This window comes from Microchirus variegatus (assembly GCF_963457635.1).
Source record: "Microchirus variegatus genome assembly, chromosome: 5".
Taxonomy (NCBI): domain Eukaryota; kingdom Metazoa; phylum Chordata; class Actinopteri; order Pleuronectiformes; family Soleidae; genus Microchirus; species Microchirus variegatus.
The window spans coordinates 24,682,316-24,698,889 of NC_139806.1; the positions used below are offsets into that span (position 1 = coordinate 24,682,316).

At 38.7% G+C, this 16,574-nt stretch overlaps 1 protein-coding gene across 1 annotated transcript in view; it reads left to right on the forward strand.

The window, feature by feature from the left end:
- LOC310927153 (fibroblast growth factor 13-like) overlaps window positions 1–16,574 on the forward strand; it is a gene marked incomplete at its 5' end in the record, with an annotated part of 28,435 nt that continues 11,861 nt past the window's right edge. Inside the window, one exon of the mRNA XM_083889437.1 lies at window positions 1–234. Within this exon, the coding sequence (XP_083745563.1) occupies window positions 186–234 (49 nt within the window). The remainder of the gene's footprint in view (window positions 235–16,574) is intronic.

The window sequence follows — 16,574 nt, forward strand, 5'->3', positions numbered from 1 at the left end:
GAGAGAGAGAGAGGTTGGACTGCTTCACTTGAGTGTTTCAGTGTCTGTGGAAGTGGAAGTGTGGGTTTAAAAAAAAAGAAAAAGAAAACACCAGAGGAGGATGAAAAAGTGAAACCCTGACCTGCATCTTCTCCAGCTGAACTTTGGTTTCCAGCAGCAGCTGCAGAAGCAGCGGTCGTTGCTCCATGAGCGGGAAAACGAAAGGCAAAGATGATAAAGACAACGCAGCCAAAGGTGAGTGATGATGATAAAAAAACTAACATGTTTTTATTCATTTATTGTGATCACAGAAGAGCGCAGGAGAGCGCTATTTGCGATGGTGCTGACATCAGCATGCTGGAGACTTAATTGTGTCACATGGAATTATTAGATTTTCTTTCATTTTATTTAATATAAAACGATTTTCAGTGAATTGTATTCATGATGCACGTGTTTTTGCGCGGATTTTGCTCTTTTAAATAATGTATTGGTGCAATTACAGCACTAATCCACCAATAGTAAGGTTTCTGCTGACATATCTCATTTCAACAGCACACACACACACACACACACACACACACACACACACACACACACACACACACACACACACACACACACACACACACCAATGTATTCCAACCTCTCTGGACAGCAATAAAATCGACGCGCGATGATGCAAAACTGCAACTACCATTGCCATGGAAACAAAAGAGGGAGTAGCCCCTGCGAGATGAGCTGAGCTGGCACAAATATAGTGTGTGTAGTGTAATGTGCTCATTCATTATAAAAACAACAAAAAAAAAAGGTAAATACACAGCATATGTGTAAAAATGTGTGATGTGACACAAAAAAATAAAACCTATATTACGCCTGTGTATCATATAAAGGTTTAAAGTCTGTCACTGTGGGAAATAGTATGATATACAGTCGCTTTGCTGTTTTAAACAGAACAAATGTGTCAATTTAAACATTAGATATCACATTTAAGTATTCGAAATAGCATATCAGTAAACATTCCAATGATATCTCATAGTACTTTTAATTCTTTTAAATGTTAAAAATTAAACTGAAGCTTGAGGTGAAACATTAATAAAAAAATATATAGTTATGTCAGAAAAATCGCAAATTACAATATTTTACCTCAAACATTCATAAACTAAATATGTACTAGTGGTGGGATAACATATGGGATTATTGGGATTAAAAGCACTAGAATAGTTTCCTAATGTGCCACTATGAGGAGCTGCATCTTTCCTCATGTCATATTATTCATTCATTCATCATCTGTGATCCAATTAAAAATCATCTTTGTATCTACCATGTCTCTGACCACCAATTTTTTTTATATGAAAACATATTTATTTAGTCATAGCAATAATGTCGTAGATCACAATTATTTTAATCAGAATTATAATAATAATTGTGACATAAAGTTTTAAAATGGTCACATTCCTAATATGTACAACAGGGGGCGACTATTCATTAAATCCTGTTGTACAACAAAGACACAGATTATGAATACACATAGATAGAAGCAGAATGAATTATCTAAAAGTAAAACAGGATCAATTAAAAGCCTGAGTAGAAAGGTCGGTGTTGACTTTGCTTTTAAATGTCATGCAAGAAAAAGAACAAACGCGTCACATCTTTGTCTCTAATAATAGTCTGACAGAGTAATTCATCTGGTCCACACACGTTTAACAGCAGTTAAATTTGTCCGTCAGTAAATGATCCAGTGTCAGTGTCAGCAAACTCTGAGAGCTGCAGCAACTTCTGTGTGATCACTGAGACACTCACATTCATTTGTCCGATGTTTTGGTGCAAATAAATCCCGGCGCATGAATGAAACGTTATCCTCCACAGATCTTTCTTCAAATGATGATGGCTTTAAAATTTTGAAAGTGAATAAATACATAAAAAACAAAGAAAAGCACCATATTTTATCAAAACAGGTCTCAAACTTGTGGCCCCCGTGCTCCAATCAATTGTATGTGGCCCGCCACTTAATGCCAAGTCATAATGTAATTATTTCTATACGTTTCTTTTTAGTAATAGATTAATTTTGACACTTTTATTGTGTACTATATATTGTTCCATATGGACACAGCCACTTTTATTTTGAAATTCTGAAATATCTATCATATCTTACGACTACTACTACGATTTGTTTTATTGTGGTATCATGACTATCACTATCATGACACGACTTGACCCCTGCTGTAAATATTACATTTCAGTAATTGGCCTGGTGTTATCATGTTGCAGTTCAAGTACATGATGGGATAATTATAGCAACGCCAGCTCATTTATTCATAACAGCAGTGGACGGAAAAGTCATTTGCCTTTTCCTTCTCCTGAACTTCTTCAATTGACGCTCAATTGTGCCAGGACTAATTCATTTCTGATTGCAACAGGAAGATACAGTGAAAGCGAGAGCTGGTTTAGTAGAAGCACCATAAACTTTATTTATGGTAACATTTTCTCCCCCCCCCAAAAAAAAACTGCTTAAAAGGATGAAAAGCAAACAGGTCAATAGAAGGAAAAAAGCAATAAAACCAAGTCAATAAAGAGACAGAGGTGATTTATAAGAGGCTAAATCCACAGGGAGTAGACAGCAATAATAACGCCTGTATGTTATGATGGAATCCAATACAGTGGTCATGGAGTCACCCAATGAATTTGCAGATAACTTTCCGATTTTTGCTCAAGATTTTAGTGTAAATGTTTTATACAACAAGTATAAAATGAATGAATCAAATGTCATGTTAAATATTGTATTGTTAAATAATAAATAGACATTTCTTCCCGCGATTAAGTGGGTTTTTGAGCAGTCTGAATGTGGTTAATCTGCATTCACACTACGAGTCAAATGATCGGTTTCATATCAGCAATAGTGAGAGCATGAGTCCAGGATGAGTCCGTTTATTTTTGGCAGTGATGTTCATTTTAGTGTTAAAGGTCCCATATTATGCAAAATCAACTTTTTAATGATTTAAATCCTTATATTTGGGACTCTGGAGGCCCTATCAGTCGCCAAAGTCCTACTCAGTTTAAGTACAGGAAACAAATCGCGGTGTTGACTTCCGCAGTCACCGGGACGTCACAATGCGCTAAATTCCTGGAATTGTTGTCTCGCGGAGCACCGCTTTGTCCGTAAAAGACAGTGTCCGAAAATTGTAAGTCCGCTCTATTCTTGGCTCCACAGTGCAGCACAGAGTTCTACACAAACTTCCAGCCTCAGAGGATTTATCTGTCCAGTGGATACATGTTATATATGACGGCAATGTGCCTGCTAGAGCCTGCAAATGATCACTTTTCCAAATGCTAACTGCTGTTAGCTCCCAGTAGCCTCTGTGACTGATGTCGTTTCATATCCCTTAAGTTTTGTTTTACTTTTATTTTTTTAAAGAGATACTACTAAACCAAGCGTTCTGAACAGGAATGTTTTGGCAGGGTGATTGAACTGCTGTGGTGCTTCATCCTTATGGTATTTTGACCAAAGCATGTCACAGACATGTTCATTAGGACACCAGGGAACCAGGTTAACTTGGAGAAATAGGGGATAATATGAGTCCTTTAAAGCAAGGACCCAGGAGCAGGCAGGCGTAGACAGTAAGCAGTTTAACAGATGCAGGAACCAGAGGTGAAGGCTGAGATCAGATCAGCCTGCACGCGGGAGGAGGTTCTGAAGAACGAAACTGGAGTTTAACCAACAACTAAGCACAAGAGAATGCGATATCTTCACGAGAGCCCTGACATTTACCCCAGAGAAGTCTGTGACAACATGAGCGACGAGAAGCTGGAGAACCAGGAAATAAGTAGAGGCTTGATGAGGGGATTGGGAGCAGGTGTGATCCCACCGCAGGTGACCTGATTGCAAGCTGAGATGAGAGCAGGGGGGAAAGGAGGAGACGTAGGCTGAGAGCATGACATTTAAGCCATAAATAACCTTACTTTTTACAACTTGGCAGATTTTCTATTTCATCTTTATTATTTGTAGAAAGTTGTGTTAATCTGCTTTTTGCTGGGTATACCTGATTATTTTAGTGTATATTAGGTGCAGTACAGTCCTTCACTGCATGGTGCTGCCTTCAAATGTGGTAGTTAAAACAATAAAACAGAACAGTTTAAAGGTGCCATATGTAAGAATGTGGCCAAAAACGGTTACTACATTCAAATTCAAAATACCGAGGTCTTTTAGGTTTGGTTTTCTGACATAACTGGCAACCCATAGTTGCTCGGCAGCTGAGACTGTACTGACTGCAATGGTTGGTAGCTGGCGGTAGGCGGCGCCACATGCCAAAACATGATTTCAAAACATAAACATGATTTGCAGTCTGCAAAATATTTTTTTTAATGCAAATATTTTGTCTGTACTGTTGTTGTTGGTGAGTTCAGTTTGTTATATGAACATTATTCCTGAGTCTCTGTGACATATTAGGAGGATTTTATGGCCAGTTGATTTAGATTTATCACATAATGCACCTTTAAGTCAAGCAGTAAGTGTTTTGAATTAATTAGTTCAGGTGTCTTGATCCAAAGGGGCATCACTACTAAATGTCTGGACTAGATTATATCTTTAAAATGTAATTTTTAATTTGTGAAGGCACAAGAAAACCATGTGTCAGCACTTTCTAAAATAAACACAAGGGAGAAAATTGCTTAAACTGGAAAGAAACTGTTACTGTGCAATTACTGTGGTCCACATTTGTCAAACGAATCGATCCAATGAGTCGTTAACTTGTTTTATTGACGCTCTGAACACAGAGGCGTTCGGAGATTCACAAACTTGTTCTTTTTCGCTGTTCTGTTTTAATACACCGGTGGCTATAGGGATTAAGTTTTTAATAGAATAAGAACTCGTTCACATTCTTATACACTGTACATCATGTTCTAATCCACATCTACAAATGTGTTTCTGTGTGTGTGTGAGGAGGAGACACTTCACCGCAGCACAATAGTTAATTAACCTCCATTGTGGCACAGCAGAGTTCAACACTGCTCAGTAATTAAGGCCAATCCCGTTTATGCATCATGTGACTTTTCCCTGATTAAATGTTGTCAGTTTATGCAGTAATCCATCCATAATACACACACACAAACCACCAACTTTATTCATCAAATTATATGCTTCAATCAATCAATGGCTGCAGATTTTTTTTTTTTTCTAAACTAGGTTCTACCCTTATTAGGACCAGGTTTTGGTCTCAGTGAGATCTATATACCAGAAAAGGTTCTAAAGACGCAACAAAAACAAATGTTTCTGTAGCATTAGTGAGAACATTAATGATATATAATATATTTATATATATAATATATATTTTTTTTTTCATAATTAATAGCCCCATACCCTTAACCTAACCTTAACCATCACAACTAAATGCCTAACCCTTACCTAAACTTAACTCTAACCTTAAACCCTAAAGGGTTAACCCTCAGAAAAGCCATTTTAAGGGTTGACAGGATGTGAGGACCTGCCAAAATGTCCTCACTTGGGAGGTTGGTTACTTAAATTAACTTTAACCACAACTACAACTGGCCTAAAATCAACCCAAACCTCATCCTAACCATGCAACATTTCTTCACCTCCAAATGTAATCATTTACAACATGGGGACTCGCATTTTGTCCCCATAAGGTAGACAAGTCCCCGCAATGAGTGTGAAACCAATTTAGGTCCCCACAACAATAGCAATACCTGGACACACACGTTTGTGCACCACATCTTAACCCATTAAAAGCTCTTTCAGGCTGAGGACCAGCTAATGTGTCCTCGCTTTCTCCTGCACAATGCTATCTGATAGTATGGTGCCATCTAGTGGCTGATAAGGTGAACCACTTGCAGGGCTGATAAACCTGAAGGGGAAACCACAGCAACAGCTGCTGATGTTTATCTGTTTATTTATGTATGTGAATGACCGTGATGAGATACTGGCTACCTGCCCAGGCTGCTCTCCAGGGAGCTTCTGCCAAAACGGACCATCCTGCTGCTGCTGCTTCTGCTGCTTAGCTATTTCAAGCCAAGGCTATGAAACTATTTTGGTTGACATCATTACAGTAATGTCTTTGGCTTAAGCTAAAATTGTATTTCTGTGCAGCTCAGATGAGAGAAGGAAGAAAAAAGAAAGGGTGCAGTAAATCGATTTAATTCATCTTATGGAGATGTATCTGATTTCCTGATCGCAGGAAATGATACAATCACGTCAGCAAACAACAACAACAACAAACGTAATGAAGGTACTGCTACTACTACCACAGATACTTCTACTACTATCACCACTACTACAATAACAACAATTACTACTGCTACTACTTCTCCTTCTACTACTACTACTACTACATTATATTACATGTCATTTCACAGACTCTTTTATCCAAATTGAAAGTGCATGTCAACATTTGAGTACAAACAAGAGCTAGAAGTAAGTGTACTACTACTACCATGACCACCACTACAACAACAACAAAACTACTACTACTACTACACAAACTCCTATTACTATCACTGCTATTACCACAACAACTACAACTATCACTTCAACTACTGCTACTACCAGGAGGTATTCTTACCACCTACTGTTACTACTAACTACTAGTACAACAACAAAAACTCTGATTACTGCTGCTACAACTACCACAAAAACAACAACAAAAACTACTCCTACTACTACTACTACTACCACAAAAACAACAACAAAAACTACTACTGCAACCACCACTACAACAACAACAAATACTGCTACTACTACCACAACAACAAAAGTGAAAAACAAAACTACTACTACAGATGCTACAACCACCACTACAATAACAACAACAATTAGTACTACTACCTCTTTTACTACTGCTGCTATAACAACGACAAAAACTACTACTACTGCTGCTAGTACGACCACCACTACATCAACAACAAAAACTACAACCACTACGACAACTATCACTGCAACTACTCTACTACCACAACTACAACAATAAAAACTCATATTACTGCTGCTGCTACTACAACCACTACAACAACAAAATCTACTACTACTACAACAGAAACAACTGTCACTGCAACTACTCCTTCCTCCTACTGTTACTAATAATTACTACAACTAAAACTACTACAGCTGCTACTACCACCACTACAACAACTATTTTCACTACCACACTACAACACAAACTATTACTGCTACTACTACTACCACCACAACAACAACAACACAAACAACTACCACTATTACAACCACCACCACTACCAATGATACTACTATTACAACCACCACTGCAACAACAAAAATTACTGCTACTACCACTACAACAACACAAGTGACAAAAAACAGTCTATTCAACACTAGAAACAAGGCAGACAGAACGAAGATCCTCAATTATTCTACACAGTCGTGGGATCAACGTGAGTCACTTGACTGGAACAAAAGAGTTTTAAGCTCAGAAGCACTCACATGCACCAACAAAATCCACTGTGAAATGTTCAAAATCCAAGACGGAGAGGAGAGCTCAAAAAGTAGAGTGTAGAGTGGTTAACAGATGAAGGTAAACTCACAACATAACAAGGAAAAGGTGTGGTTGAGATACACTGAGGAATCAAGGAGACAACGAACAGCTGTGACGAACAAGACACAGGTGAAGCAGGTTGGGCTGATCACAGAGGGGAAAAGTAAAGTGCACACAGACAGGAACAAGAAAACTTCAAAATAAGAGGGACTTTCACACTAAAATGACATGGACAAATGGAGCGTCACACCACAACTACACAACAACTATCACTGCAACTGCAACAACTCCTACCTCCTACTGTTACTACTAACTACTACTACAACAAAAACTATTACAGCTTCTTCTACCAACACGACAACAAGTATTACTACTAATTCTACAACTAGTGCCACACTAAAATACTTTTACTACTGCTACTACCACAACAACAAAAACTACAACTACCACTACAACAAGAACTGCAGTCCTACTACTACTACCACTACTGCTACTACAACCACCACGACAACAACAAAAACGACTACAACTACCACTACAACAAAAACAACAAAAACTACTACTACTACTGCTACTACTACCACTACAACAACAAAAAAGTACTACTACAACCACCACTACTAGAACAACAAAAAACTACTACAAAGACAGCTACTGCTACCATGACAACAACTATCAATGCAACTGCAACTACTCCTACCTACTACTGTTACTATTAATTACTGCAACAACAACTACTTCTACTACAACTGCTACTAATACCACCACTACTAGAATAACAAAAACTACTACTACTGCTACTTCAACCACCACTGCAACAACAAAAACTACGACTACTTCTACTGCTACGACTACCACTTCAACAACTATCAGTGCAACTACAACTACTCCTACCTACAACTGTTACTACTAATTACTGCAACAACAACAAAAACTACTTCTACTACAACTACTACTACTACCACTACTACTAGAACAACAAAAACCACTACAAAGACAGCTACTGCTACCACGACAACAACTATCACTGCAACTGCAACTACTCCTAACTCCTACTGTTACTACTAATTACTACGACAACAACAAAAACTACTACAGCTGCTTCACAGAAATTAGTATTACTAATTATACTACTACTACCACACTGCAACAACAGAAACTACTATTACTACTACTACTACCACTACAACAACAAAAACTACTACTACTGCTACTACGACCACCACTACAACAACAACATAAACTACTACTACTGCTAGTACTACCACTACAATAACAAAAACTACTACTACTACTACTACAACCACAACAACAAAAATGACAAAAAACACTACTACTGCTTCTACTGCCACTACAACAACAAAAGAACAACACAAACTACTACTACCACTACTACTGCTGCTGCTACTACAACAACAACAACTATCAATGCAACTACTCCTACCTCCTACTGTTCCTACTAATTACTATGACAACAACAAAAACTACTACAGCTTCTACTACGACCACCACTACAACAACATAAACTACTCCTACTGCTAGTACTACCACTATAATAACAAAAACTACTACTACTACTACTACTACTACCACAACAACAAAAATGACAAAAAACACTACTACTACTGCTTCAACTGCCACTACAACAACACAAACTACTACTACCACTACTACTACTGCAGCTACTACTACAACAACAACTATCAATGCAACTACTCCTACCTTCTTCTGTTCATACTAATTACTACGACAACAACAAAAACTACTACAGCTGCTTCTACCTCCAGGTAATCTGACTCTGTACTCTGCAGTGAGGCAGATAAAAGTACACAAAACAAAAATCTCAGATGCTCGATGTTGTGTAGATCAACCATGGAGAATAAAACTCCTCTCTCCTTCATGTGCTGGAGAAATACATTCATTTTATAAGTTCACCTGACAACAGAGTGCCTTAATCTTTTCTCCCCAGCTGCAGTATAAACATCAAACAGGACTTCTGGGATTTTGTTTTTGAAGGAGTCAGCTCATCATTTACATTTCTATGGCACCTTTCAAATAATCCAAAGGATGATTTACAGAGTCTGTAAAGGAAAATAAAACAAAGGATGGAAAACAATACGAGGAATATTTGAGGTAATCATTCTACTTTGGAATAACAGCTTTTGTTGTCTTGCAGAGATTTGGAAAATCAGACTTGGGAGCAGATTTATTTCAAAGACTTAGTTTTGTCTCTCACACATAGCTTTGATGCTTCTTTCTCTTTAGCTTCACTTTTCAAGTTGCTGAGTGCGTATGTTCTCCAGCAACATCCTGCTTCTTCAACCGCTTTTATCGGTTCCCGTGTTGTAATATAAGAGGCAACACACACACACACACACACACACACACATACACACTGTTGTGATGCAACACAGGAAGCACTGGAACAGCAAAACCATGTAATGGGCCGATAATATGAGGTTAATTGTGGCTGTGTCATGGACTGACCGAGCAGTGTTGTTACTGCACTGTGTGCTGATGTGAACTGAGGATAAACTGCGGTTGTGTGTGTGGTTTTGTGTGTTAGAGCCAGGCTTTTTCTGCCCTTTTAATTGTTATGTTTTATTCATTTAGTTGGCAGAAGTTGACAGATTTTAAGAATGTTCATCAGGTTGTGTGAATTGGAATTCTTAGTCCTCATTATGATGTTTTTAGAGCGTCTTTACTGAATGAAACGTGTTTTCGTGTCCTGGTGCACTGATGCCGACAGAATGGAATGGCTGATTAAGTTGGATATTGCATATTGATGTGTGCAAAGCCTGAAGAAAAAACATTAAGGTTTATTTAACAGCTGCAGCAACTGATTATCTGTTGATTATTTTGTTGATTAATTGATTAGTCCTTCGGTCCATTAATGTCTAAAATGATGTCTATGCACCAATATTATTCACTTTTAATGGTTTCTCTGTTACATGGAGCAAAGAAACGAGACAATATTAACATTTAAGAAGCTGGGAAAATCCCAGAGCTCGTTTTAAATATAAAAAAGAAAACACTCAAAGTGATTAATCGGTTCTCAAAATAATTTGGATGATTTTATGTTTGCCCTACTTTATTTGTGCAATGTTATTCAAAATTTGAAACGTTTCCCATGTGGTATTATATATAATGGTAATATATATATATATATATACATATTTGTGTACACGTAATGACTTTAAAGGATCTTTCCCTTGTCTCTGCCTGAGGCAGTGAATCAATCACATGCAGCTTTCTTTAAGAAGGTCACACATAATATGATTAATACCAGTTTGATTAATAGTGTGTTCAATCAAAAATTAATACTTATTTATTTACAGTATTTCAGAATCAAAGTTGTTTGAAGTTGAGTTTTGGGGATTTTTTTTTGGTTGTTGAAAAGGTGCTTATTCTTCAAGACACTATGGCTATGATAAACACTGGCAGACCACTTTATTAGGTACACCCGTTACTTGTTAATGCATGAGCCAACACCCACTTAGAGCTGAAACGATTAATCGATGAATCGATTATTAATCGATGAATCGATTATTAATCGATTACTAAATTAATCGGCAACTATTTTGATAATCGATAATCGGTTTGAAGCTTTTTTAAATATTAAAACAAGATATCTGATCATTTTAGCTTCTTAAATGTGAATATTTACTTTGTTTCTTTGCTCCACATAAACAAAGAAATCATTTAAACTGAATCATTTTGGTTTGTGAACAAAACCAGACATTCGAGAACATCATCATTTCCAGGTTTGACAAACACTGATCAACGTTTTTAACATTTTCTGCCATTTTATTGGTCAAACGATTAATTGAGAAAATAATCGACAGATTAATCGATTATGAAAATAATCGTTAGTTGCAGCTCTACACCCACTTAATTAATTAACACAGTCTCAACATTAATATAACTTTAAATGTGGCATGGTTGTTGGTACCAGACAGGTTTTTACACACAACCATAGGGTTCTACAGAGAATAGTCTGAGAATGAGAAAATATCCAGTGGGCAACTCAGAAAACATGTCAAATTTACACACTGGGGGCCACTCCTGCTACAAGTCCTGTGTACATAATAAAGTGGCCAGTGTAAAAGTTCCTATAACACGTGAAAAACTAGATAATCTGGAATGAAGGGAAATAAATGTTGGTTTTTGGATGCAGTGTGGGTTACCTGTGGGTTAGGATTAGAGGTCAGGATGCCAGGTTAATAGAGACAAATCCACTACACACACACTACACTTCCTCGATAGATCCTTGGATTTGAGGATGGCCTGCTGGCTCCCTCGCGCTCTTATTGTGCCAGATCAGCGGGGCCTCGAGATGAATCATTAATGACCGGTTCCAACGGCTTAATGGCCTCTAATGTTCTGTAATGATCTCCCGTCAACGCCATGTGCGCGGCCTTAATGGATCCAATGCCGTGGAGAGTTCACTGCTGGCTTGAACTTCGGTAATTCCTCCTCTTTTTCGTCGAGCAGCAGCGCACAACGAGGAAGTGCACAAAAGGCCATGAGCACACGGCTCCGGAGCTCCACGGGCGCAGCATGAGTTTCCCTCTTCGCCGATCCACCTCAGGTAGGAGCAGAGGAAAACAGCTCGAATGATCTGATTTCAATCGGACTATGACAATATTCGCGTGTGATTAGTTATAAAATAATAATAACGGGACTCTGTGGATTCTGTGATTTAGGGCAAAGGCTGGATATTTAAAGTTACAGTCCGGTCAATAAGGGACTTTGCGAAAATACTTTGTTGTTGTTTTGGTTTATTTAATGCATTAAGTGAGTTTTAAAACAGCTATTCATGTCATTCCACATTTTTTAAAGTCGCATTTGAGTGAAAATGCGTTTTACATGGGAAGCGCTGTCCGTGGTGCTGAAACCAGACTCACCCGGAGCTGAGCTGCTCCAGTTTTTTATCATTGTCTCTACAGTTGGCAACATTCGCTATGATAGGCGATTGATTTACAGTGAATATCACAGTCAGGAGCCAATTATTCCTGATCCTGCAGCTGTATCGCTGTCCTCCACGCCCTCAGGGCAGATTATTGATGGACAGAGCCAGAGAGGCCTAACTTCCAAATGTCAAATGCCTTGACATTACACGTCTCACTGGAGAAGATGAATCTCAAACGCCCAGAGATCTTGGATCAGAATTGTCTTGTAGTCTAATATCGTTGTTGCCAGAATCCATATTTGCCTGCAGGGCGGTTTCTTTCCTCTGTAACTCTCTCAAAATAAGATTAACCATTGGCTGCAACACTGTCCAATATGCCTGGCATTTCACTTTCACATTTTCAATTTACAATTTATCATTTCATATGCTTCAACCTTTTTGTGTTTTACTGTGGAATTGATTACAGGGGACTCATCAAGTCTGTTTTTTAAAGTGTTGTTTATGCAGTTAAACACAGTCAACAAGATACTCCGTTAGTAAACTACCAAATAGTTGTTTACCTGCATGCTAAAAAGTACAACTAATTAACCCACTTCAACTGTTCTTTTTTATTTCACATTGTTTTTTTTCGTCACACGTGAACACATGCTGCTACGTTTCCATTGTCAGAGGCTGATGTGAGTGAGAATCACACTCATTAAAGCTCTCTCTGGGCATTTGCTGTAAATAGATCTCTGTCATTGTTAACTCTCTCGTCTTCAACGTCAGCTGTCAGATGCCTGTAGGTGGCGCTACAGTGCGTCAACTGGCCTTTGAACATATTTGTTTGAACATATTGATTTGTCTTTTGAAATAATTGTTCTACATTTAAAAATCTAGATTTTAAAATTTCCAGTGTGTAAGAAATAGTGACATTGAAAGGTGAGGCAGTAGAGTGATCCTTTCCTGGAACTACGGTGGCCTTCACATACCAGAAAGGATGTAAACACTCTTTCTTCTTTGTACGTTTATGCGTCAGGTTCACGTGGGTGGAACCGCTCCTCTTCGCTTTTGTGTTGAAAGCTTATATGCTTCGAATCATGAAACACATAATAACCATTCGGGTTGCTATAGAAACATGGCGGCCTCAATGAGGGCTCAACAATATTAAATAAATGTGTAATTGCGATTATTTTTGACAGGAATTGCTATGTTCTTTTCAGTCTGTAGGGTAAGATGTGTAAAGTTCAAGACAATAATTCATTTTATTCATTCAAATTATATTTTGACACACATTGTGGCTATATATATATATATATACATATATATGAATATATGACTTCTGCTCCTCATCCAGCTCTTTAGCTGTTTGATGAGATAAAGGTCCAGTCTGTCCCAGCGCTACTGCTTTATACACATAAACACTCCCTCAGTAAATTCTGATAGTTTTGCTTGACAGAGTCATATTCGCTCCCTCGGTCAATTCTGATAGTTTTGCTTGACAGTCATAAACACTCCCTCAGTCAATTCGGATAGTTTTGCTTGACAGAGTCATAAACACTCCCTCAGTCAATTCGGATAGTTTTGCTTGACAGAGTCATAAACACTCCCTCAGTCAATTTGGATAGTTTTGCTTGACAGTCATAAACACTCCCTCAGTCAATTCTGATAGTTTTGCTTGACAGAGTCATAAACACTCCCAGTCAATTCTGATAGTTTTGCTTGACAGTCATAAACACTCCCAAAGTCAATTCGGATAGTTTTGCTTGACAGTCATAAACACTCCCTCAGTCAATTCGGATAGTTTTGCTTGACAGAGTCATAAACACTCCCTCATTCAAATCTGATAGTTTTGCTTGACAGAGTCAAATACGAGCCGCAAAAACATGCAAACAGATGAATATGACACTCTAAATTGACTGTATGTGTAGAGAATGTTGGCCCTATGACGGACTGGTGACCTGTCCAGGGTGAACCCTGTCTTTCGACCTATGTCAGCTAGGACTGGCACCAGCAACCCCACGACCCTCATGTGGATGAATATGTCAGAAAACACTGTCAATGATGTTTCCATATCAATACAATATAGCAGCACGTCATGAGATACCAGGATATTTTAGCGTCTTGATATTTTCCTCTACCAGTATTCATTCCCTAAACTGGACTATTGCATTGTGATTTACATGAATATTTAATTGTGCCAATACACCCTACTAAATCTTACACACTGGTTGTTTAATATTAAGATTTATTATTTCTTTTATTTACTTCTTCCCTACATAATTTAACTGGTTTGTTCAGACGTCTTTTAATGGATTCCTGCACTGATGCGTTCGCTCTCTCTCCAGCATCTACAATTTTTATGATATAATGTATAAAGGTGAATTGAATGCATCATGTACCGTGTTTGTCACGGGTTTGTTTACGCCGCGGCTCGCTCGCTTGCGCTGAAACATTATATTTGGTCGGCCTCTTGTTTGTGTGGCTTTTTGCTTTTAGAGCCACGTGGTGTGGGTTTAAAAGCAGGGGATCTCATGAATGAAAGATGAAGGACTAGACCAAGCTTTCACTCATTTCATTACATTGGCTGCATGTGTGTGTGTGTGTGTGTGTGTGTGGTCATATTTTCAGAGGACAGCACAGATTGGTTATGGAGTCATTTGTGGCTTCTTTTTCACTGCTACTCCCAATAAAGTGTACTAACTATACATTTAGAAGGCTCTTACCTAGAACTCTGAAGGCCACACATGTAAATTCAGCTCCTTCAGTCAAGGACAGGCTAAAAAGGCTCCACTTCAGTGACCAGGTCCTGACCCCAGCCACAGTCTGTCACTTTCTCCACATTCCACTAGCTCATTCTCACAGTGGGGGGGGGGCGACAGCTTTACACTGACTTCGCCTCCTCTTCTGTCATGTTGTGTAATTTACTGCTCACCACATCCTCCTGCTCTCCAGCTATCGATTTCCTTTATACCTTTTTCCACTGTCGAAACAGCATGCGCTGGCTCTCGCCTGCTGCTCGGCGCCAGGTGCCACAGGTCGGTCGGTCGGTCGGCGAATCCGTCCACCGTCTCCTTCCGCTCCTGTGTGTACCACTTGAAGTTGCAGACGCTGTGCACCATTGCAGCTGCATTAAGGCGCTGACAGCTGTGCATCTGTGTGTGTGTGTGTGTGTGCAGGGGGCTGCCTGTGGCCAGACGACATGCATTGCTCTTCTCTATTCTGCGTGTGTGTTGTGCCTCTGCTCTGGTGCAAATGCAAAGTGAACAATTAGAAAAAAAACGACGCAGCTCATTCAGACTGAAGTGTCGGTTTATCCACGCTGCAGCCCTTTCAGCAACGGTGAACCTCTGCACCAAAATAAGATGAGCGCCCCCTCCTTTCTCCTTCCCTTTCATTCTCCACTATCTCACTCTCAGCAGCTCTCTCTCTCTACACCAATGCTCCCCCTTCTTTTAATTTATTTTCCTCATTTCTCCTCATATATTAGAAATGGCTTTCCTCTCTGTGTGGCTCTCTTCCTCTCCAATCTTTTCACCCCTTTTTCCTCCGTCTCTTCCTTTCCCTCCTCTCCTTCATTCATCATTTTCTCTTCCCCCCGTCATTTGTCGATATCTCCTTTCTCACTCACACACTTCTGAGTGTGGACACTGAATGACATGTTCATGCTCGTCCTCAAAGGATGGATGTGATACAGTGATCACAACCTCATATCTTTTTTATGTCTATGCACCTGCTTCTAATAAAACAGTTGTGCTGATCAGTCATTTCAAATAGGAATGTTCAGCATGTGTAGCAAATATTCTGCTCCAATAAATATAGGCCAGAACATGATGCAATCAAAATGCTGCTGCTGCTTTTATTCAATATTTTTTTTGTATTTGTTCTTAAAGGTGCATTATGTAATAAATCTAAATCAACTGGCCATAAAATCCTCCTAATATGTCACAGAGACTCAGGAATAATGTTCATATAACAAACTGAACTCACCAACAACAACAGTACAGACAAAATATTTGCATTAAAAAAAATATTTTGCAGACTGCAAATCATGTTTATGTTTTGAAATCATGTTTTGGCATGTGGCGCCACCTACCGCTGTCTACCAATCATTGCAGTCAGTAGAGCCTCAGCTGCCGAGCAACCACGGGTTGCCAGTCACGTCAGAAAACGAAACCTAAAAGACCTTGGTATTTTGAATTTGA